Source organism: Hyla sarda, chromosome 7 (assembly GCF_029499605.1).
Source record: "Hyla sarda isolate aHylSar1 chromosome 7, aHylSar1.hap1, whole genome shotgun sequence".
Lineage (NCBI taxonomy): Eukaryota > Metazoa > Chordata > Amphibia > Anura > Hylidae > Hyla > Hyla sarda.
In genome coordinates, this window is record NC_079195.1 from 25,498,126 (window position 1) to 25,520,587 (window position 22,462).

The window sequence follows — 22,462 nt, forward strand, 5'->3', positions numbered from 1 at the left end:
ACCGCCTCCAGCCGGGATGCGATTCGCGATGCGGGTGGCGCCCGCTCGCGATGCGCACCCCGGCTCCCGTACCTGACTCGCTCTCCGTCGGTCCTGTCCCGGCGCGCGCGGCCCCGCTCCCTAGGGCGCGCGCGCGCCGGGTCTCTGCGATTTAAAGGGCCACTGCGCCGCTGATTGGCGCAGTGGTTCTAATCAGTGTGTTCACCTGTGCACTCCCTATGTATACCTCACTTCCCCTGCACTCCCTCGCCGGATCTTGTTGCCATTGTGCCAGTGAAAGCGTTCCCTTGTGTGTTCCTAGCCTGTGTTCCAGACCTCCTGCCGTTGCCCCTGACTACGATCCTTGCTGCCTGCCCCGACCTTCTGCTACGTCCGACCTTGCTTCTGTCTACTCCCTTGTACCGCGCCTATCTTCAGCAGTCAGAGAGGTTGAGCCGTTGCTAGTGGATACGACCTGGTCACTACCGCCGCAGCAAGACCATCCCGCTTTGCGGCGGGCTCTGGTGAATACCAGTAGTGACTTAGAACCGGTCCACTAGCACGGTCCACACCAATCCCTCTCTGGCACAGAGGATCCACCTCCTGCCAGCCGGCATCGTGACAGTAGATCTGGCCATGGATCCCGCTGAAGTTCCTCTGCCAGTTGTCGCCGACCTCACCACGGTGGTCGCCCAGCAGTCACAACAGATAGCGCAACAAGGCCACCAGCTGTCTCAACTGACCGTGATGCTACAGCAGCTACTACCACAGCTTCAGCAATCATCTCCTCCGCCAGCTCCTGCACCTCCTCCGCAGCGAGTGGCCGCCTCAGGCCTACGACTATCCTTGCCGGATAAATTTGATGGGGACTCTAAGTTTTGCCGTGGCTTTCTTTCACAATGTTCCCTGCACTTGGAGATGATGTCGGACCAGTTTCCTACTGAAAGGTCTAAGGTGGCTTTCGTAGTCAGCCTTCTGTCTGGAAAAGCTCTGTCATGGGCCACACCGCTCTGGGACCGCAATGACCCCGTCACTGCCTCTGTACACTCCTTCTTCTCGGAAATTCGAAGTGTCTTTGAGGAACCTGCCCGAGCCTCTTCTGCTGAGACTGCCCTGCTGAACCTGGTCCAGGGTAATTCTTCCGTTGGCGAGTACGCCGTGCAATTCCGTACTCTTGCTTCAGAACTTTCCTGGAATAATGAGGCCCTCTGCGCGACCTTTAAAAAAGGCCTATCCAGCAACATTAAAGATGTTCTGGCCGCACGAGAAATTCCTGCTAACCTACATGAACTCATTCATCTAGCCACTCGCATTGACATGCGTTTTTCCGAAAGGCGTCAGGAGCTCCACCAGGATATGGACTTTGTTCGCACGAGGCGTTTTTTCTCCCCGGCTCCTCTCTCCTCTGGTCCTCTGCAATCCGTTCCTGTGCCTCCCGCCGTGGAGGCTATGCAAGTTGACCGGTCTCGCCTGACACCTCAAGAGAGGACACGACGCCGCATGGAGAATCTCTGCCTGTACTGTGCCGGTACCGAACACTTCCTGAAGGATTGTCCTATCCGTCCTCCCCGCCTGGAAAGACGTACGCTGACTCCGCACAAAGGTGAAACAGTCCTTGATGTCAACTCTGCTTCTCCACGTCTTACTGTGCCTGTGCGGATATCTGCCTCTACCTTCTCCTTCTCCACTAAGGCCTTCTTGGACTCCGGATCTGCAGGAAACTTTATTTTGGCCTCTCTCATCAACAGGTTCAACATCCCAGTGACCAGTCTCGCCAGACCTCTCTACATCAATTGCGTTAACAATGAAAGATTGGACTGTGCCGTGCGTTACCGCACGGAACCCCTCCTAATGTGCATCGGACCTCACCACGAAAAAATTGAATTTTTGGTCCTCTCTAATTGCACTTCCGAAATTCTCCTTGGACTACCCTGGCTTCAACACCATTCCCCAACCCTGGATTGGTCCACAGGGGAGATCAAGAGTTGGGGTCCCTCTTGTTTCAAGGACTGCCTTAAACCGGTTACCAGTACTCCTTGCCGTGACCCTGTGGTTCCCCCTGTAACCGGTCTCCCTAAGGCCTATATGGACTTTGCGGATGTTTTTTGCAAAAAACAAGCTGAGACTCTACCTCCTCACAGGCCTTATGACTGTCCTATTGACCTCCTCCCGGGCACTACTCCACCCCGGGGCAGAATTTATCCTCTCTCTGCCCCAGAGACTCTTGCTATGTCTGAGTACATCCAGGAAAATTAAAAAAGGGCTTTATCCGCAAATCCTCCTCTCCTGCCGGAGCCGGATTTTTCTTTGTGTCCAAAAAAGATGGCTCCCTACGTCCATGCATTGACTACCGCGGTCTTAATAAAATCACGGTAAAGAACCGCTACCCTCTACCTCTCATCTCTGAACTCTTTGATCGCCTCCAAGGTGCCCACATCTTTACCAAACTGGACTTAAGAGGTGCTTATAATCTCATCCGCATCAGAGAGGGGGATGAATGGAAAACGGCATTTAACACTAGAGATGGACACTTTGAGTATCTGGTCATGCCCTTTGGCCTGTGCAACGCCCCTGCCGTCTTCCAAGACTTTGTTAATGAAATTTTTCGTGATCTCTTATATTCCTGTGTTGTTGTGTATCTGGACGATATCCTGATTTTTTCTGCCAACCTAGAAGAACACCGCCAGCATGTCCGCATGGTTCTTCAGAGACTTCGTGATAATCAACTTTATGCCAAAATGGAGAAATGTCTGTTTGAATGTCAATCTCTTCCTTTCCTAGGATACTTGGTCTCTGGCCAGGGACTACAAATGGATCCAGACAAACTCTCTGCCGTCTTAGATTGGCCACGCCCCTCCGGACTCCGTGCTATCCAACGTTTTTTGGGGTTCGCCAATTATTACAGACAATTTATTCCACATTTTTCCACCATTGTGGCTCCTATCGTGGCTTTAACCAAAAAGAATGTCAATCCTAAGTCATGGCCTCCTCAAGCGGAAGACGCCTTTAAACAGCTCAAGTCTGCCTTTTCTTCAGCTCCCGTGCTCTCCAGACCTGACCCATCTAAACCCTTCCTATTGGAGGTTGATGCCTCCTCAGTAGGAGCTGGAGCGGTCCTTCTACAAAAAAATTCTTCCGGGCATGCTGTTACTTGTGGTTTTTTTTCTAAGACCTTCTCTCCGGCGGAGAGGAACTACTCCATCGGGGATCGAGAGCTACTAGCCATTAAATTAGCACTTGAGGAATGGAGGCATCTGCTGGAGGGATCAAGATTTCCAGTTATTATTTACACCGATCACAAGAACCTCTCCTATCTCCAGTCTGCCCAACGGCTGAATCCTCGCCAGGCCAGGTGGTCTCTGTTCTTTGCCCGATTTAATTTTGAAATTCACTTTCGGCCTGCCGATAAGAACATTAGGGCCGATGCTCTCTCTCGTTCCTCGGATGCCTCGGAAGTAGAGCTCTCTCCGCAACACATAATTCCTCCTGACTGCCTGATCTCCACTTCTCCAGCCTCCATCAGGCAAACTCCTCCGGGGAAGACCTTCGTCTCTCCACGCCAACGCCTCGGAATCCTCAAATGGGGTCACTCCTCCCATCTCGCAGGTCATGCGGGCATCAAGAAATCCGTGCAACTCAACTCTCGTTTCTATTGGTGGCCGACTCTGGAGACGGATGTTGTGGATTTTGTGCGAGCCTGCACTGTCTGTGCCCGGGATAAGACTCCTCGCCAGAAGCCCGCTGGTCTTCTTCATCATCTGCCTGTTCCCGAACGGCCTTGGTCTCTGATTGGTATGGACTTTATTACAGACTTACTCTCATCCCATGGCAACACTGTTGTTTGGGTGGTCGTTGATCGATTCTCCAAGATGGCACATTTCATCCCTCTTCCTGGTCTTCCTTCTGCGCCTCAGTTGGCAAAACAATTTTTTGTACACATTTTTCGTCTTCACGGGTTGCCCACGCAGATCGTCTCGGATAGAGGCGTCCAATTCGTGTCTAAATTCTGGAAGGCTCTCTGTAAACAACTCAAGATTAAATTAAACTTTTCTTCTGCTTATCATCCTCAATCCAATGGGCAAGTAGAAAGAATTAACCAGGTCCTGGGTGATTATTTACGGCATTTTGTTTCCTCCCGCCAGGATGACTGGGCAGATCTTCTACCATGGGCCGAATTCTCGTATAACTTCAGAGTTTCTGAATCTTCTTCCAAATCCCCATTTTTCGTGGTGTACGGCCGTCACCCTCTTCCCCCCCTCCCTACTCCCTTGCCCTCTGGTGTACCCGCTGTGGATGAAATATCTCGTGATCTTTCCACCATATGGAAAGAGACCCAAAATTCTCTCTTACAGGCTTCATCACGCATGAAGAAGTTTGCTGATAAGAAAAGAAGAGCTCCCCCCATTTTTTCTCCCGGAGACAAGTTATGGCTCTCCGCTAAATATGTCCGCTTCCGTGTTCCCAGCTACAAATTGGGACCACGCTATCTTGGTCCTTTCAAAATTTTGTGCCAGATTAATCCTGTCTCTTATAAACTTCTTCTCCCTCCTTCTCTTCGTATTCCTAATGCCTTTCACGTTTCTCTTCTTAAACCACTCATCATCAACCGTTTCTCTCCTAAACTTATCTCTCCCACTCCTGTCTCCGGTTCTTCAGACATCTTTCCCGTAAAGGAGATACTGGCCTCCAAAAAGGTCAGAGGAAAAACCTTCTTTTTGGTTGACTGGGAGGGCTGTGGTCCTGAAGAGAGATCCTGGGAACCTGAGGACAATATCCTAGATAAAAATCTGGTCCTCAGGTTCTCAGGCTCCAAGAAGAGGGGGAGACCCAAGGGGGGGGTACTGTTACGCCGAGCGCTCCGGGTTCCCGCTCCTCCCCGGAGCGCTCGCTACACTCTCGCTCCCGCAGCGCCCCGGTCAGATCCACTGACCGGGTGCGCTGCGATACCGCCTCCAGCCGGGATGCGATTCGCGATGCGGGTGGCGCCCGCTCGCGATGCGCACCCCGGCTCCCGTACCTGACTCGCTCTCCGTCGGTCCTGTCCCGGCGCGCGCGGCCCCGCTCCCTAGGGCGCGCGCGCGCCGGGTCTCTGCGATTTAAAGGGCCACTGCGCCGCTGATTGGCGCAGTGGTTCTAATCAGTGTGTTCACCTGTGCACTCCCTATGTATACCTCACTTCCCCTGCACTCCCTCGCCGGATCTTGTTGCCATTGTGCCAGTGAAAGCGTTCCCTTGTGTGTTCCTAGCCTGTGTTCCAGACCTCCTGCCGTTGCCCCTGACTACGATCCTTGCTGCCTGCCCCGACCTTCTGCTACGTCCGACCTTGCTTCTGTCTACTCCCTTGTACCGCGCCTATCTTCAGCAGTCAGAGAGGTTGAGCCGTTGCTAGTGGATACGACCTGGTCACTACCGCCGCAGCAAGACCATCCCGCTTTGCGGCGGGCTCTGGTGAATACCAGTAGTGACTTAGAACCGGTCCACTAGCACGGTCCACGCCAATCCCTCTCTGGCACAGAGGATCTACCTCCTGCCAGCCGGCATCGTGACAATTTCCCATTCTGTCAGGCAAAAAAATAAAAAAAAATCCCCGGTGCCTCTGTTGTCCCGCTGCGGTCCCACGTGCACTTCTCTTCCTGGTTCCCTGTGTTCAACGCCAGAGATTGCTGGGCTGCAATCTGACATATTAAGACCTGACACGAGGAAAAAGACCAGTGCCAGGGCTTAATACGTCAGATTGCAGCCCAGCAATCACTGGCTGAGGCGGGAGGAGTTGACCACAGGGAACCCAGAAGAGGAGTGCACCATTGACTGTAGCAGGACAACGGAATCATCAGGGGGACAGCAGGGGGTAAGTAAGTGTTTATTTTTCCATGCCTGACAGAATGGTAAATGTGCTTAAAAACCTCCCTATCCTGGACTGCTCCTTAAAGCAGCACTCAATTTCCATTCACATCAATGGGTTGTCTGTGTAATATAGGACATGACAGGTCCTCCAAGTATAGTAAAGTTTCTGAACAGGGCTCCGCCCCTAGACATCTTATCCCCCTATCCGCTGGGACCCCCACGATCTCCATGCAGCTCCCGGCATTTTAAACAGTATGTTTAGAGCACTGGGTTCCTGCGGCGGGGGTCGTGATGTCACACCGCACTCCTTTGTGACGTCACACCACGCCCCCTCCATTCATGTCTACAAGAGGGGACGTAAAGGCTGTCAAGCCCTCTAGCATTAACATTAATGGAGGGGGCGTGGTATGACATCACAAGGAGGCATGGCATGACATTACCACTACGGCCCCGAACCCAGCGTTCGGAACGAAAAGTTCAGAATGCCAGGATGGAGTGCAGCAGATTGCAGGGGTTCCCAGCGGCAGGACCCCAACGATCAGACATCTTATCCCCTATCCTTTGGATGGGGGATAAGATGTCTAGGTGTGGAGTACCCCTTTAAGTGGGGGGAATGGTTTTTAAATGGGCACTGTCAAAAATGATTGGAAAGATATGTCAAAAGTTTTAATGGGTCAGGGACTGAGTGTTCAGATCCAGGACAATCACTAGAATGAGTCGGGGGAAGAGTGTGCTATGTTTATTTTTTCAATGTAGATATCCACACACTTGGTGAGGTTGAAGGGAAAAGAGACACTTGTCTGGCACTCGCTGAATCAGGAAACGAAGATGAAAGGATGCCAAATTTCTGGATAGTTTTCAACAGCGTTTTTTATTTATGCTTCCTGACCTGAGGAAGAGGGGTGCAGATTCCATCGAAACACATTGTCATCTATTTCGCATAAATAATAAACACTGTTTAAAACTATCCAGAAGTTTGGAATTCTTTCAGCTTCAATCTGTTAGTTTTTGGATATTATGCTGAGAAGCAATTAGATCAAAATACAATATGTAGATGTGTGTCCATGTCTGTTTCTTCTACTTGAATTAACATTGTGTCTTCTATCCCCTCCTTTTTTTTTTTTTTTTAACTTGTGTCTGCACTCGGCCCAATCCCCTCAGCCCAACCCTATATAAGTAGCAGGTAGCTACACAAGGGCCTTTTCTTTACTAGTCTGACTCGGAGCACATGATAAGTGAGCTTTTACACCCTGTTCACACTGGTGTGGTGCTGTGCGGCGTCCGTTGCTGCCTTGGCACTGTGTCTGTGGGGAGGTGCGGCCCAGGGACGGGTTTGAGTGGCATTGGGGCCATTCTGCCAGTGGGTTGTTCCCCCTGTGGGCACTGGTGTCGCGGCAGTGGTGGTCGCCGCCCAGTGCTACGCCATTTTATGCTAGGGACATTAGGAACCCACTCTAATTAGGTGGCCTTGATGTGGCGAGTGGGCTTCTACCTTTTGATCAAAATGTATACAAACAATCTGTTAGTTTTTGAATTTATGCTGAGAAGCAAGTAGATCAAAATACAATAGGTAAATGTGCGACCATGCCTGTTTCTTCTACTTGAATTCACATACTTTCATCTTTGTTTCCTGATTCAGCGAGCGCCAGGCAAGTGTCTCTTTTCCCTTCAACCTCACAAATTGTGTGGATATCTACATTGCTGCCGACCACACCAGGATGCCTGGGTACGGACAGACACGGGCTGCTGCTGACTTCTCTACACTTAAGCTATTCACAGTGTTGTGCTCGGAGTGTAACACACCAAGGTGAGCAGTTATATTGTGTACCCACTTATTACTGCCAACAAGAGGTAACGGCACAGGGTGTGTCAGTACATGTCCCCCTTTTTTTCTTTTTGTACAAAGTTGAAGTTTATTTTTCTCCCAACCTTGTGCCACATGACCTAGACGGACTTTTCAGACAGTGAGGAGAAACAGCACTCAATTGTGCACTCCGCTCATTTAGTTCTTTCAATCGAGGGATGGCTCCCGACTTGAGCCCGCGTCATGCTGGCCGATTCCTGTAGCTGGGGGGCGGTGTTAATGGCCGACATGCGGCGATTGCCGTGGCCAGCTATTAACCCTTTAGATTAAAGGGACATTTAAACCATCCCTGGTGGTCCATTGGGTAGCCAGAGGGCTTACCTCACGTCCTATGCTGGCTGCTGCCGGCAGGACCAGGCTATATCAATCGAGAGCAGAGCACACAGATCAATATGGTTCTATGAAACCACATTTATCTGTATGAGGAATCTAATGATTCTTCCTAAAAATTCCATATTATGGCTAATATTTTGCGCCACCAATTCTACTTTGCAGTGACATCATTGTGCCACAAAATTGAAGACAAAATGCCATTTTGTAAATTTTGTGGGCTTCTGTTTCTACACATTGCATTTTTTCAGTAAAAATAACATCTTATCTTTATTCTGATTATTCTGATTGGACTTTTTAATCGCTTTTTATTCATTTTTTTTGTGCTATAAAAAGTGACCAAATATACGCTATTTTGGACTTTGGATTTTTTTTGCGTGTACACCATTGACCGTGCGGTTTGATTAATTATATATTTCTATAATTTGGAAGTTTTTGCACTCGGCGATACCACATATGTTTATTTTAATTTTCACAGGTTTTTTTTTTAAATGGGAAAAGGGGGGGTGATTCTTACTTTTATTAGGGAAGGGGTTAATTCATCATTAGTTTCTTTTTTTTTTTACTCTAGGGGCTATAACTTGCATTACATTGATTCCTAACACTGATCATCGGCATAGAACTACATGCGGATGATCAGTGTTATCAGGGCTTGACTTCTCCTGTCTGGATCTCAGGCATAGAGAAGTCAATCGCTGATCGGACGCCGAGAAAGCAGGTAGGGGACCTTTCTTCAGCATCCTAGATAATCGAGACACAGCGGTTTCTCCGCGGTGTTCCCGATGAGCCCAACTAAGCTGTCGGGATGCAATTTCTTCAACTTTAGACACGGTGATCAACTTTGATCGCAGCGTCTAAAGGGTTAATAGCACGTGGCACAACGACCGGTGCCTCACACTATTAGCCCAGGGTCCCTGCTTTCATTAGCCGCCGGGACCGACCCGCTATGATGCGGGGTCACGCCGTGACCCCGCGTTATAGAGCGGGACCGGGCGCAGGATGTACAGGTACACCCTGCGTCCTTAAGAGGTTAATTTGAGGCGGAATTCCACAAGCGGAAATTCAGAAGTGTGAATGGGAGTGTGGAATCCCATAGAATTATGGGCTTTAATTTAAGGTGGAAATTCTGCCATATGAATAGACCCTGAGGCTGGGTTCACACTTTGGAATTTCTGCCGGAGATCAAGCCGGCGACACTAGGACCGCGCGGACTGCATTGCCATCCACATAGATGTCAATGCATTTCTGAGCAGATCTCCCAAAAGCTCCACCCAGAAATGCATTGCCATCTATGGGGACGGCAATGCAGTCCATGCAGTCTTAGTGCCACCGGCTAAATCTCCGGCAGAAATTCTGCCCAGAAATTCCGTAGTGTGAACCTAGTCTAACATTACGTATAACGCTGGCGGGGAAATGGGGGTGGTTTTGAGGCTGGAATTATCATGATCAGCTGATCACCAGGACGGCATCATTCACAAAAGGTGGCTGTCTTTATACGAATTTCTACTTCAGGCAAATCTGATACATTACTGGGTACGAGTTTGATTTATGTCTATTGGCTTAGATCATTGACTTTGGATGAGGTTGATTTATACTTCACCCCAGTTTATCTCCTTATAGTCGTCTTCTCAGTCAGAGATGAGCTAAATAATGCAAAACTGTAGGATCAGAACTTGAAGCTCATGGTTCCCAATTCAAAATTTGCATCAGGACCCCAAACTATCACATATTATTTATAGTGCTGGTTCACTTACATGGGGCGAAGGGGCCTTTTTGGTCTGCTCAAATTTCTGAACATAAGCCAGGTTTACCTTTATAATGTGATGTTTCTTGGACACTCTGGGCATCGGAAGGAACGTACATGCATAGGACGTATCTTGATCTGCCACAATATGCTAGTAAAAATAAGAAAAGAAAAAACATGGCTAAGTGATGGCTTCATGTCAAGAATCGTACATATTTCTCAGAGGTCTCCAGGACGACAGATTCACCTAAACCATGATTTCTAATGCCTCTAGAAGAGGGTTCTTGGCACCAAAGTCCAGAAATATATGGGACAAAAACCACAGATGAAGCGTTCCTCGGGACAAACATCATAAAGTGCCCATTCCGTGGTGCTCACCTTAAAGGGGTACTCTGGTGGAAATGTTTTTTTTTTTTTTTAAATCAACTGCCACCAGAAAGTTAAACAGATTTGTAAAATACTTCTATAAAACAAATTTTTAACCCTTCCAGTACTTATCAGCTGCTGTATGCTCCACAGGAAGTTCTTTACTTTTTGAATTTACTTTCTGTCTGACCACAGTGCTTTCTGCTGACACCTCTGTCCATGTCAGGAACTGTCCAGAGTAGGAGCAAATCCCCATAGCAAACCTCTCTTGCTCTGTACAGTTCCAGACATGGACAGAGGTGTCAGCAGAGAGCACTGTGTTCAGACTAAAAAGAAATTCAAAAATTTCAAGCGGGAATTTAGAAGTGTGAATGGGAGTGCGAAATCCCATAGAAGTCTATAGGCTTTCATTTGAGGTGGAATTCGGCAAGCAGAAATTTTGCCGTGTGAATAGACCCTTATGATCCAATATGTATAGTCAATACAATGGGACTCCTCTATCTATGATTGGCTGTGAAGTAGTTTTTAGGGTTAGATCTTTACACATTGTGAACAGTATGTTTTCTATTTAGACCATGCATAATGTTCTATTTGTGACTGCTTATCAAGTGCATGGTCAGTGCCACAGTGAAAGAAAAAAGTTATCCTCAGCGCACCTCCCACTGGTCTTGCACGGATCCTAAGCCTGGCCCAGCTTGATACGCAGTATGAGAAGAAATTCTAAATGGATCCAGCAATTCCAATAAAACATCGATTTTATTCGTTATTCAACAGCATAAAATGTTTCATGAGTAGCTCTCACAGCACACCACCTAGCCAGTGATACATAGCAACCTGGACGCGTTTCGAGCGCATGCTCTCGAAATGCGTCCATGTTGCTGTGTATCACTGGCTAGGTGGTGTGCTGTGAGAGCTACTCATTAGACATTTTATGCTGTTGAATAACGAATAAAATCGATGTTTTATTGGAATTGCTGGATCCATTTAGAATTTCTTCTCCTTCAGTGCCACAGTGCCACATTATATACACGACACTGTTGATATAAAACATATACATTTTTTTGCTCAAGTTCCAGTAACGCTTATCATATGACGATCCAATCCAATGGTGGCTCAGTGCTTAGCTCTGTTGCCTTGTTGCCCTCCTGGATTTGATCTGACCAAGTATAGCACCTACATAGAGCTTGTATGTGTAAGGATTCGGCAGGCTGGAGGTGGATCCTCTGTGTCAGCGAGGGATTGGCATGGACCGTACCGGTGGACCGGTTCTAAGTTGCTACTGGTATTCACCAGAGCCCGCCGCAAAGCGGGATGGTCTTGCTGCGGCGGTAGCAACCAGGTCGTATCTACCGGTAATGGCTCAACCTTGCTGACTGCTGAGAGTGGCGTGGGACAGGAGGACTAGACAGAGGCGAGGTCAGACGTAGCAGAATTTCAAGGCAGGCGGCAAGGTTCGTAGTCAAGGGTAACGGCAGAAGGTCTGGTAACACTGGTAAGGCAACCACAGAAACACTTTCACTAGGCACAAGGCAACAAGATCCAGCAATGCCGTGAAGGGGAAGTGAGGTAATATAGGCCTGGAGCAGGTGAGCTAATTACACTGATTGGGCCAGGCACCAATTAGCGGTGCACTGGCCCTTTAAATCTTAGAGAGCTGGCACGTGCGCCCTAGAGAGCGGAGCCGCGCGCGCCAGGACGTGACAGATGGGGACCGGGACAGGTAAGTAGATTGGGATGCGATCTGCGATTGGGCGAGTCCCGCTATGCGGATCGCATCCCCGCCGGCAGTGTCAGTGCAGTGCTCCCGGTCAGCGGGTCTGACCGGGGCGCTGCAGAGAGGAGATGCTCTTCTTGCAAGGGGTATTCTGGGATTTTTTTTTTTTTTTTTACTATGGTGGATAACCCCTTTAAATAGGTTTTCCCTGGGTGTGAAAATGAGCATTCTGGTGCGTAGAAACAAAATCTTATATTGCTGGGGCCCAAGAAAAAAAAAAAAACTATACTTACCTACTCCTGTTTCATCTGCTCCTGGTCCTCTGATGCTCCTGTCTTCTTCCTGCTTCTGAGACGAGAGCCAATGACTGACCGTAGTGGTGTCCCAACTGAGCTCTCAACTCAGAGGCAGAGAAGAAAAGAGCTCAGATGACTGGAAGCAGATACCTGCCCGCTCAACCAATAAATCACCATACTTGTATCTCCTCTTTTTCAGTAATTGGCTGAGTGGGCAGGTCCTGGTCTGAGCTCTCAACTCAGAAGCAGTAAGAAGACAGGAACATCAGAGGACCGGAAGCAGATACCTGCCCGCTCAACCAATAATCGGCCATACTTAGTTGGACATGCAGGTCCTGATCTGAGCTCTCATCTGGGAAGCAGACAGAAGCATCAGAGAATGGGAAGCAGAGAAAACAGGATCTGTGGGGGACCAGGGAATGGTAAGTATAGCGTTACAGATACAGTAAGAGGGAGTAGTTATCAGTAGTGTTGCTCGCGAATATTCGCAATTCGAATTTTATTCGCGAATATCGCATATTCGCGAATTCGCGAATATTCGCGAATATAGGGCTATATATTCGTAATTACGAATATTCGTTTTTTTTTTTTTTTTTCACAGTACACATCACAGTGATCATCCCTCTCTGCTTCCAGCTTATGTGGTGTAAGAAGGCTCTAATACTACTGTGTGAGACTGGTGTGCGAATTTTTGCATATGCGAAAATCTGCATATGCAAATCTTCGCATATGCAAATTTTCGCATATGTAAATTTATGTATATGTATATTTTCACATATGTTAATTTTCGCACACGCGAATATTCGCATATGTGAAAATAAAACGAGAATATTACGAATATGCGAATATTCGCAAATATGATGAATATTCGTCCATATATTCGCGAATATTCGCGAATTCGAATATGGCCTATGCCGCTCAACACTAGTTATCAGCCATTAGCCCAACGCCTATCTTTCTCAACCCCTCGAACAGTTGCATGTCTGGCTTAACTGAGCATGCATGTGCTCTTAAAGGGGCACGCCACTGCCCCAGCGTTCGGAACATATTGTTTGGAGCGGAGTGGCGGGGTCGTGAGGGTGCTCCACAGAGATTGCGGGGGTCCCAGTGGCAGGACCCCCGCAATCAGACATCTTATCCCCTATCCTTTGGATAGGGGAAAAAATGGCGAGGGGTGGAGTACCCCTTTAATGAGGAGGGAGGTAAGCCCCTGTTCACACTAAGGAAATCCTGCAAGAAGTTTTGTCAGTGGACGCGTGCCATTCGGAATCGGTGCTTTTTTTGTGCCAAATTTGCACTGAAATTCAAAAGACCCACATGGATTCTGACAAAAGAATAACCATGTTCATCCTTTTGCCGTTGGATCCAATTATTCTATGGAAGTTCTGCTACATTTTCAGTTTCTAAACTAAATCTCATTGGAACCAATGAGGCTGGACAAGTGAATTCTGCTCTGAATTTCCCCATAAAAAATTCCAAGCAGAATCTCTGAAGTGTGAACACGGCCATAGACTCCTCTGGACACATCTTGTCTCCCAGAGAATAAAATGATTGGTCAATTAAAATCCTTCATCTCCCAATCTAATCCTTATCTCTCCCAACATCTGCCATCAGGGTGAGACTCCAGAGGCCACTATTCAGATGAGAGGATCAGCGGGTCCTGCTGAAATTGGTGGGCTCGGCCAACACTCGCTTTGTATATGTCTTACTAGCTTTAGATTTCCTCTAATACTGATTGATAAATTGGTGTACATGAAGGAGCATTTAGATTAAAGGGGTACTACCGTGGAAAACTTTTTTTTTTAAATCAACTGATGCCAGAAAGTTAAACAGATTTGTAAATCCCTTCTATTAAAAAATCTTAATCCTTCCAGTACTTTTTAGGGGCTGTATACTAAAGAGAAATCCAACAAGAAATGCATTTCCTGTGATGTCCTGACCACAGTGCTGTCTGCTGACCTCTGCTGTCCATTTTAGGAACTGTCCAGAGAAGCATATGTTTGCTATGGGGATTTTCTCCAGTTCCTAAAATGGACAGCAGAGGTCAGCAGAGAACACTGTGGTCAGGACATCACAGGAAATGCATTTATTTTTTGGATTTCTCTTTAGTATACAGCCCCTGAAAAGTACTGGAAGGATTAAGATTTTTTAATAGAAGTGATTTACAAATCTGTTTAACTTTCTGGCACCAGTTGATTTTAAAAAAAAGTTTTCCACGGTAGTACCCCTTTAAGAGCCCCAGTGAGTGACGAGTGTCTCTGTACTACGCTACTGAATATGTTGGTGCTATATAAACATCGTTAAAGGGGTACTCCACTGCTCAGCATTTGGAACAAACTGTTCCGAACACTGAAGCCGCCACCGGGAGCTTGTGGCGTCATAACCACGCCCCCTCATGACGTCATGTTATGCCCCCTCAATGCAAGTCTATGGGAGGGGACGTGACCTCCCATAGACATGCATTGAGGGGCGGGGCCTGACGTCATGAGGGGGCAGGGTTATGACGCCACAAGCTCCCGGCAGTGGCTCCAGCTTTGGGAACAGTTTGTTCCAAATGCTGAGCAGCGGAGTACTCCTTTAAGTTAATCTAATAAGAATGTTTCTGGTCCTTCCTTACATCGGTCAGTTTGAACTCGTGGATTAATACGTTGTCAGGATACATTATGTGCTCCAGGACTTCTAGGAAAAAAATAGACTTGCGGAACGTGTGGTCATCTGACAGCTCCAACTCTTCTGTATCGCCAATGACAACCATCACTCTTATCGTGTCATTCTAGAAAGATACAACAACAAGATAATATATCATTATCTGATCTCTTAGAATTTATAGTTTATACTCAAGATAGGTCATCAATATTTGATAGGTAGGGACATGACTCCTGGCACCCCCGCCGATCAGCAGTCCAAAGGTGCTGAGTAACGTAATGTAATGTACACAGTGACCTCACCAGCAGAGTAGTGAGTACAGCTCTGGAGTATAATACAGGATATAACTCAGGATCAGTACAGGATAAGTAACATAATGTAATGCACACAGTGACCCCACCAGCAGAATAGTGAGTACAGCTCTGAAGTATAATACAGGATATAACTTAGGATCAGTACAGGATAAGTAATGTATGTACACAGTAACCTCACCAGCAGAAAAGTGAGTGCAGCTCTGGAGTATAATACAGGGTATAACTCAGGATCAGTACAGGATAAGTAACATAATGTAATGCACACAGTGACCCCACCAGCAGAATAGTGAGTACAGCTCTGGAGTATAATACAGGATATAACTCAGGATCAGTACGGGATAAGTAATGTAATGTATGTACACAGTGACCTCACCAGCAGAATAGTGAGTACAGCTCTGGAGTATAATACAGGATATAACTCAGGCTCAGAGATTTTTATCCGCCCCTCCCCAGGTGTGTGGCAGACACCTGGGTAGGTTTTCCTGCTATGGAGCCCCGGGAAGCTGGGGCTTCATCTTGCACCCCCCGTTCTCAGCTGGCGGGGTGTGCAAAGGAACATGCAACAGCCAGTAGTCAGGATGGGGTGAGGAGATCCACCAGGGTCCACAACCATGTGGGGCCCCCTCCCCCGACCTCAGCTGGGAGCTGCAAAGCTTCCAGCAGAAGCTCATCCAGTCAGCGGAGTGGAAAGGCATCTGCATCTGTTTCCTCAGAACCCCAGCAATGGGGGGTAAAGGGGCCCAGAGAATCCCTGGACAGCTTTGGATCCAGAATCCAGGTCAAGATGAACAGCTCGGCAAACAACTAAGAGGCCTCAGAGAGGAGCTGAAGTTTGCAAGCTATCAAGCAAACAATGCAGCAAAGACCAAGAGGGCAGCATTTTCCTCCAAGGTGAGAGCTCTGAAGAAACAGGTGGATGAGATTGTGAGGCTGAGATCGGACATTGTGGAGGGAGGTGGTATACTCAGCGAGAAACTTGTGAACAAGGACCGTTTCTCCAGCATGAAGGTCTCAGGACAAGTGAGTAACCAAGATGACTGCCAGAGTGAGGAGGAGGAGATGGAGGGAGGTGAGGGGGGGGGGGATGTGAGTGAGGGGGATATGGATACTGGACCTGTGTGTACCACCACCACTCTTACCCGATACCCCCCCCCCCCCCCTTACCCTCAGTGAGGACTATGTAAACCCGGCTCAGGTGGCCTTACCTCCCTCCAGTGAGGATGAGGATGATGATGGCAGTGACTGCAGTGATGGCAGCAGCTTGGCAGATGGGGGTCTCCTGCGGGCAATTGTTATGCAGGAGTCCCCCACTTGTCTAGAAAACTTTTCCTTCGGGTATGACTTGGGCCCAGAGGAGAAGGGAAAGAAGAAGAAAGGAAAGGGCAAGAAGAGGAAGTAGACACAAGGAGTTAAGTTTGTCTTTTCTCCCTTCCAGCAGTCTGGGTCGACTGAGAAGTCGGTTCTGGGTGCTGGGTCCCCCAATCTGCCAGACCACGTTTCTGTAGTGGAGCAGGGCCAGCATGGGGGATACAGTAGTGCACCTAAAATGGCCGCGGGTGCTTTCCTGCGCATCAGCTGTAGCAGGCGTAGCCGGAGTTAGTCCGGAGGGACAGTCTTTTTGCGAGGGGGCATGGCCAGCCGTGTCAGAGGTGGAGCCTGTGTCTGCACCCCAAGACACAGGAAGAAAGAACTATGCAGCACTAATCCTGAAACCGGCAACCCTTAAACATGAAGCAAAAGACCCAGCCAGCCCAGTCTGTAACACACCAAGGGAGAGTGTATGCAAAGTGAAAGTGAAAGTGAAAGAAAAAATGTGAATAAAAATGGTAATGGGCAGAATGTGAGTTATGGTAGTGTGCATGGGAGGAGTTGTGGTAGCAGTGTGGATGAGGGGGGTGCAAGCGGAGTGCAAGAGAGGGGTGCAAGTGGAGTACAAGAAAGGGGTGCAAGGGGAGCGCAAGAGAGGGGTGCAAGTGGTGTGCAAGAGAGGGGTGCAAGTGGAGTTCAAGAGAGGGGTGCTAGTGAAATACAGGTGAGGAGTGGTAGTGGAATGGCAGGGAGAGGTGTTATGGCTGATGATTCTGTTAAGAATAAGGGTCCAGGTTTGGCCTCTGGGTCAGTTCCTGGTTCGACTGCCCCCCCCGGTAGTGGCTGCTTCTCCCAGGAGCTATGCCAGCGTCACTGCCGGGGGATCAGGGGGATTCCCATCTCCGTCTGGCTCTGGAGGTCACTTGCAACAGCGCCTCCTGGAGGCTCTACGTAGGGGAGACAGGTCAATCCATGTAGAGGGGAGGGGGGAGGTTGACCTGTCTTTTTGGATAGAAAGACATGGCTTAGGCGCCTTCCGAGAACAAAACGGGGAGGTGGTCTGGTCCCTCCCGACATCAGGGCAGGAAAGTGGCCGTAGGAATGTGGTCCGTTTAGTGTGGAGGGGCGAAGATGCGTGTCCGCCTCAGGGTAAGGTGGTTGAGCTCCTCCTCCGGATGGAATTCAGGGCAAGTGACATCTTTGCCCTGATCCACCCCTACGGCACTTCAGAGTTTGACATCAGCTTCGTTCGGCCAGAGGGTTTGGAACTTTTCTGGTCAAATTATGAGGTGGTGAAAAGCGAGCCCGGCTGGCGGGATTTCGCCGTAAAGGCAAGATCCCGTCAGAATTTGCCCAAGAAAGTGACCGTTTTGACGCGTAACGAGTCACTATCTTGCTATGACATTATGACCTGGCTTAGCCGATATGGGGATGTGACGGACATGCCAAAAAAGAACTATGACGAACATGGGATCTGGTCTGGGGCCTGGACGTTTTCCGTCAAACTGGAGCGTTCGGGGAGCACTGTTGCCCACATCCCATCAGCTGCTTTTCTTGGGAGAGACAGAATTCAAGTTATCTACCAGGGGCAGCCCAAGGTCTGTCACAGGTGTGGCAGCCCCACTCACTTTAGCGCAGCCTGTACGGTGCAGGTCTGTGCTCTGTGTGGTGGGGTAGGTCATCTTGTCGCATCCTGTAGGCAGACCCGGTGTCATCTGTGTGGTGTCTTAGGACACCCTTTCAGGCGTTGTCATAGCGCCTTTGCCTGTGTGACGGTCACCTTGGCTGAAGAGAGCAGTAATGTTGCCTCAGCTGGGGAGGGCACAAGTGCGGGTGAAGGTACAACAGGGTCAGTGAAGAGGAAAAGTGGTGCCAAGCTGAGGCGGGAGGCTAATCGGAGAAGGAGCAGGGAACTGGAGAGTTCCCATGTGGCAGGGGTAGCTTCTGGCCCGGCTCCTGAGGTTAGTCCTGAAACTGCTGAGGCCCTGGGGGAGAATGTGCTGGAAGAGGAAATGGGGAGAATCTGTAGAGAAGAAGGCAGCAAGGCCGATCTTTCCAATTCCTCCCACTGTGAAAGTGTGGGTGAGGAGGGTGAAGAGAGGCCAAAAAAGAAGGGCATTAAAGGGAGAAAGAAGAGGTCGGAGCCCTCTAGTCCCCGTGCTGCGGACCAGGTCCCAAGCGGAAGCTTACCTGCCCCCCCTTTGACTGATCTGTCTAACCGGTACTCTGTCCTTGAAGACATCTCCTCCCCCTCCTTGGAGGGGGGGGGTCAGGGATGGGGTCCCTGAAGTGGGGGAGCCTCCAGGGGGAACTGGGCCCTGTCCTGATGGGGCAATTTCCTCAGGGGATGGGGCCAAACCGGAGCCAGGCGGAGATGGGGATTCTAAAATGGACCAGTCAGAATCAAAAAAACGTTCCAAAGAAAAAGAAGCCTCCTCATCTGGGGATGAGGGGATAAAGAAGAAACAAAAATGAGGGGGTTAGGGCGGTCTATCTCAATAACCCATGATGGCGGCACTCACCAAATTGACTCTGGCATCTATTAACTGTGCCAGCATAAAGTCTGATATGGCTAGATTCGCAGCCTTTGATTTTCTTGGCCGTGTTGAAACTGACATTTTCTTTTTACAAGAGACCAGGTTGTCAGATCTAGCCTCCCTGGTAAAAGCCAGGAGGGAGTGGAGGTACGGGCCCTCCCACTGGTCTCTTGCGGCTGAGCCGTATAGTGGGGTGGCGGTCCTTTTTACCGCTCCTGTTGAATGCAGACGGGTTATTAAGTTAGAAATGGGGAGGTGCCTGATCTTAGATGTCCTCATGAAGGGGCAAGAGCTCCGGCTTATTAACATCTACGCCCCACAAACCAAGTGGGGACATAAAGATCTCTTTATGAGGATTAAGTCCTTTCTTTTTACAAGCCGACAGGTGATCTTTGGAGGGGATTTCAATACTGTCTCAAGATCCCAAGATAGGAGAGGCTCCAATGATCGGTTGGCTTATGATAGCATAGCTCTAAATGTTAGGGAAGCTCGCCTAGAGGATGCCCACATCCGGAGCCCCTCAGGCCATGCAGGTTTCACCTATCATCGAGGTAGCTGCAGGTCTAGAATAGACAGGTTTTATTTAAAGGAGGAAGCCATCTCTTCCGCAGTGTCCGTGGTTGAGGTGGAGTTCTCCGATCACTGTATGATTTTGTTTTCCCTGAATGTTTCAGAGACTCCTCGGATGGGTAAAGGTTATTGGAAGCTGAATTCGTCCCTCCTGGAGGAAGCGGAGGTAAGACAGTCCTTTGAGGATTTTCTTCATAGTCAGGTACCTTTACTGGGCCTATGTAGTAGTAAGTCAGAGTGGTGGGAGATGTTCGAGAAGCGGGTTGCAGGGTTCTTCCGCCAGCTCTCGAGCCTCAGGTCCCTGAACAGGTATCGCCTGTATCAGGGACTGAGGAGGAAACTCAAGCTTCTCGTCTCGACTGGCGGTAGCCGAGAGGATATCTCCAGAGTGAAATCCTTGCTGATGAGGTGTCAGTATGATAGGCACGCATCTTTGGTTTTTGAGAGGGATTTCGGGAAGTACCGCTCGCCCGACCCTTACAGAAACTGCAAGATGTCAGTGAGTAGTAAAGTCATTTCAGGGCTGATTGATAGAACGGGATCTCTGAATCGGTCTAGATCAGGGATCTTGGAGGTCATCAGATCCTTCTACTCGCATCTCTTGGGAAGGAAGGATCTAGACCGAGATGGGATGTCGGCTTTCCTGGCTGAAACCATTCCTGAGCCAGGGGTAGACCCCTCTCTTGATGTTTTGGAAGAAGAAATCAGGAAAGAGGAAGTGAGACTGACAATCGAGGGGCTTGCCCCTAAGGAGTCGCCAGGTCCGGATGGCTTAACATCCGAGTGGTACAGGACCTTTAAGGACTCCCCTCTTGACTGTGGTATTCAATGAGTGTCTCTCCTTGGGCACTCTGCCGAAGTCAATGAGGAGGTCAGCCCTGATTCTTCTCTCAAAGGGTAAAGATCCCAGCTGTATTGAGAATTGGAGGCCCATAGCTCTTCTCAATACGGACAGGAAGCTTCTGGCCAAGATACTATTTAATCGGCTGGTGAAGTTTGCACCCCGGCTCCTTCGGGGGCCCAGCACTGCTCTGTTCCATGCCGAAGCACCTTAAGTGCTGTCCTTAATGTCAGGGAGGCAGTGGAGCAGGGTAGTGCTGGTCTCTGGAAGGGGCACTTGCTGTCCCTGGATCAGGCAAAAGCATTTGATCCTGTGAAGCTGAGATATGCCCTACCGAGTACTTTTGTTAATTGGCTTAAGATCTTGTATGCAGGGTCAGAGAGTTTCCCTCTGGTGAACGGGTGGTCTGGTCGCTCTTTTGAGGTGGGGTCCGGAGTCCGTCAGGGTTTTCCTTTGAGCCCGCTTTTATACGTGTTCGCAATCGATCCCTTCGTCCGGAGGGTAGATTGTGGGCCGTTGGCGGGAGTCGGGATGAGTCTGGCGGAGCTGGATGTTGCCCAGAGAGTGGTGGCGTACGCTGATGATGTCACCATTTTTGTGTCCTCGAGAGAGGAGGTCGATGTGGTGATGTCGGAGGTGGACCGCTACTCAGAGGCATCCGGGTCTAAGATCAACTGGGATAAGTGTGAAAGTCTCTGGCTGGGAGGAGGAGATCCCACGTTTGATCTCCCGGACACCCTCCCAGGGCCCCAAGACTCAGCAAAAATTCTGGGCATCACATTCGGCCAGGATGATTATCCCACCAAAAACTGGGACGGTAAGCTACAGGATGCCGCTCAGAAGGTGGATCAGTGGAAGGATTGGTCTATGACCCTCAGGGAAAGGGTACACCTGATCAAATCGTACCTGCTCCCCTTGTTTATCTATCTGGGCAGCGTCTGTATCTTGCCAGAGGCTTACTACACTAGGGTCTACAGCCTGTTTTTCCAACGGTTATGGGGGAACAGGATGAACCTAGTCAAGAGGGAGGTTACGTACCGCACGAGGAGACTAGGGGGTTTATCTATGGTAAACCCTGTGGTGTTCTTAACGAACACCTCTTGAAAGCCAACATCTCAAACCTCTGGTCAGAGAGGGCTCCTCCCTGGGTACTCTCCTGCAGGGAATGGTTTCGTCCTTTCTTCCAGGAATGGGAGACAGGAGGGCAAGTGAAGGACCTCCGTATGACCCATGGGCATCTTCCGGCTTATGCTACCCCGACTCTGAAGGCGATACGTCGGTGGGGTCTGGGAGTGTGGGAGATTAGGACCCAGTCAAGGCAGTTCCTTGACAAACGGGTTCTGTTGACCCACTTCCAGAAGCCTCTGGCGCTCAGGGACTGAGGGTGGGGTTGTATCTTTTAAACATGAAAAGGATCCCCCAGAAGTTTTGGGACTTGGCCGGGCGCTGCTTTCAGGGGAAGCTATATGTGAGGGACAATTTGAAGTGTAGGAGATCTGATGACCGGGGATGTCCCCGAGAAGAGTGCATGGACATGCTGGAAAGCATGGACCACTTTCTGCTTCATTGTCCCTTTAATATAGGGGTTTACAACCGGGTGGGCGCTTCCATCGGCTGGAGTCAACTTGCCGGCCTTACCTATCCGGAGTGGGCTTATGGTGCATTCAGGAACCTGGGTGGCCGAGACCCGGGCCTTTTAGTCAACTTAGTGGTTAGGTACTACACGTGGAATGCACGGTGTTTAGTGTCTACACAGTGGAAAGTCCTCTCCGAGGTGGAGGTCTGTAGGAACATCACTGGTGACCTCGGGAAGATCAGGTCTTTGGAGTATGGCAGTCTTGGTACCAGTAGGGCTTCTCTCCTATGGAGAGGGTTTTCTTTTGATGTGCCCTAGGTACTAGACCTTTTGGGTAGAGTACCTTGTTTTTGTTAGGGACAGTGATGTAGGGACAGGGTTAGGGTGATAGTAGGGTCAGTTTATTTTTAGGGATAATGGTAGGGTGAGAGGTAGGGTGCAGTTAGGAAAAGAATGTAAATTTTGTATGTATCAGGATTGCCATCCTTCTTCCTGGTGGTGGGCTAATGCATGTGCACCATAGCTTTTTGTTT

General features: G+C 49.3%; 1 protein-coding gene across 3 annotated transcripts in view; it reads right to left on the reverse strand.

Moving 5' to 3' along the window:
• Nucleotides 1-22,462, reverse strand: part of LOC130281983 (DBH-like monooxygenase protein 2) — an 80,800-nt gene that overhangs the window by 30,784 nt on the left and 27,554 nt on the right. For all 3 annotated transcript variants that reach the window (XM_056529788.1, XM_056529787.1, XM_056529786.1), the window contains exons 3-4: nucleotides 14,755-14,910; nucleotides 9,829-9,912 (exon numbers count right to left, since the gene is read on the reverse strand). In XM_056529788.1, the coding sequence (XP_056385763.1) occupies nucleotides 9,829-9,912; nucleotides 14,755-14,910 (240 nt within the window). The remainder of the gene's footprint in view (nucleotides 1-9,828; nucleotides 9,913-14,754; nucleotides 14,911-22,462) is intronic.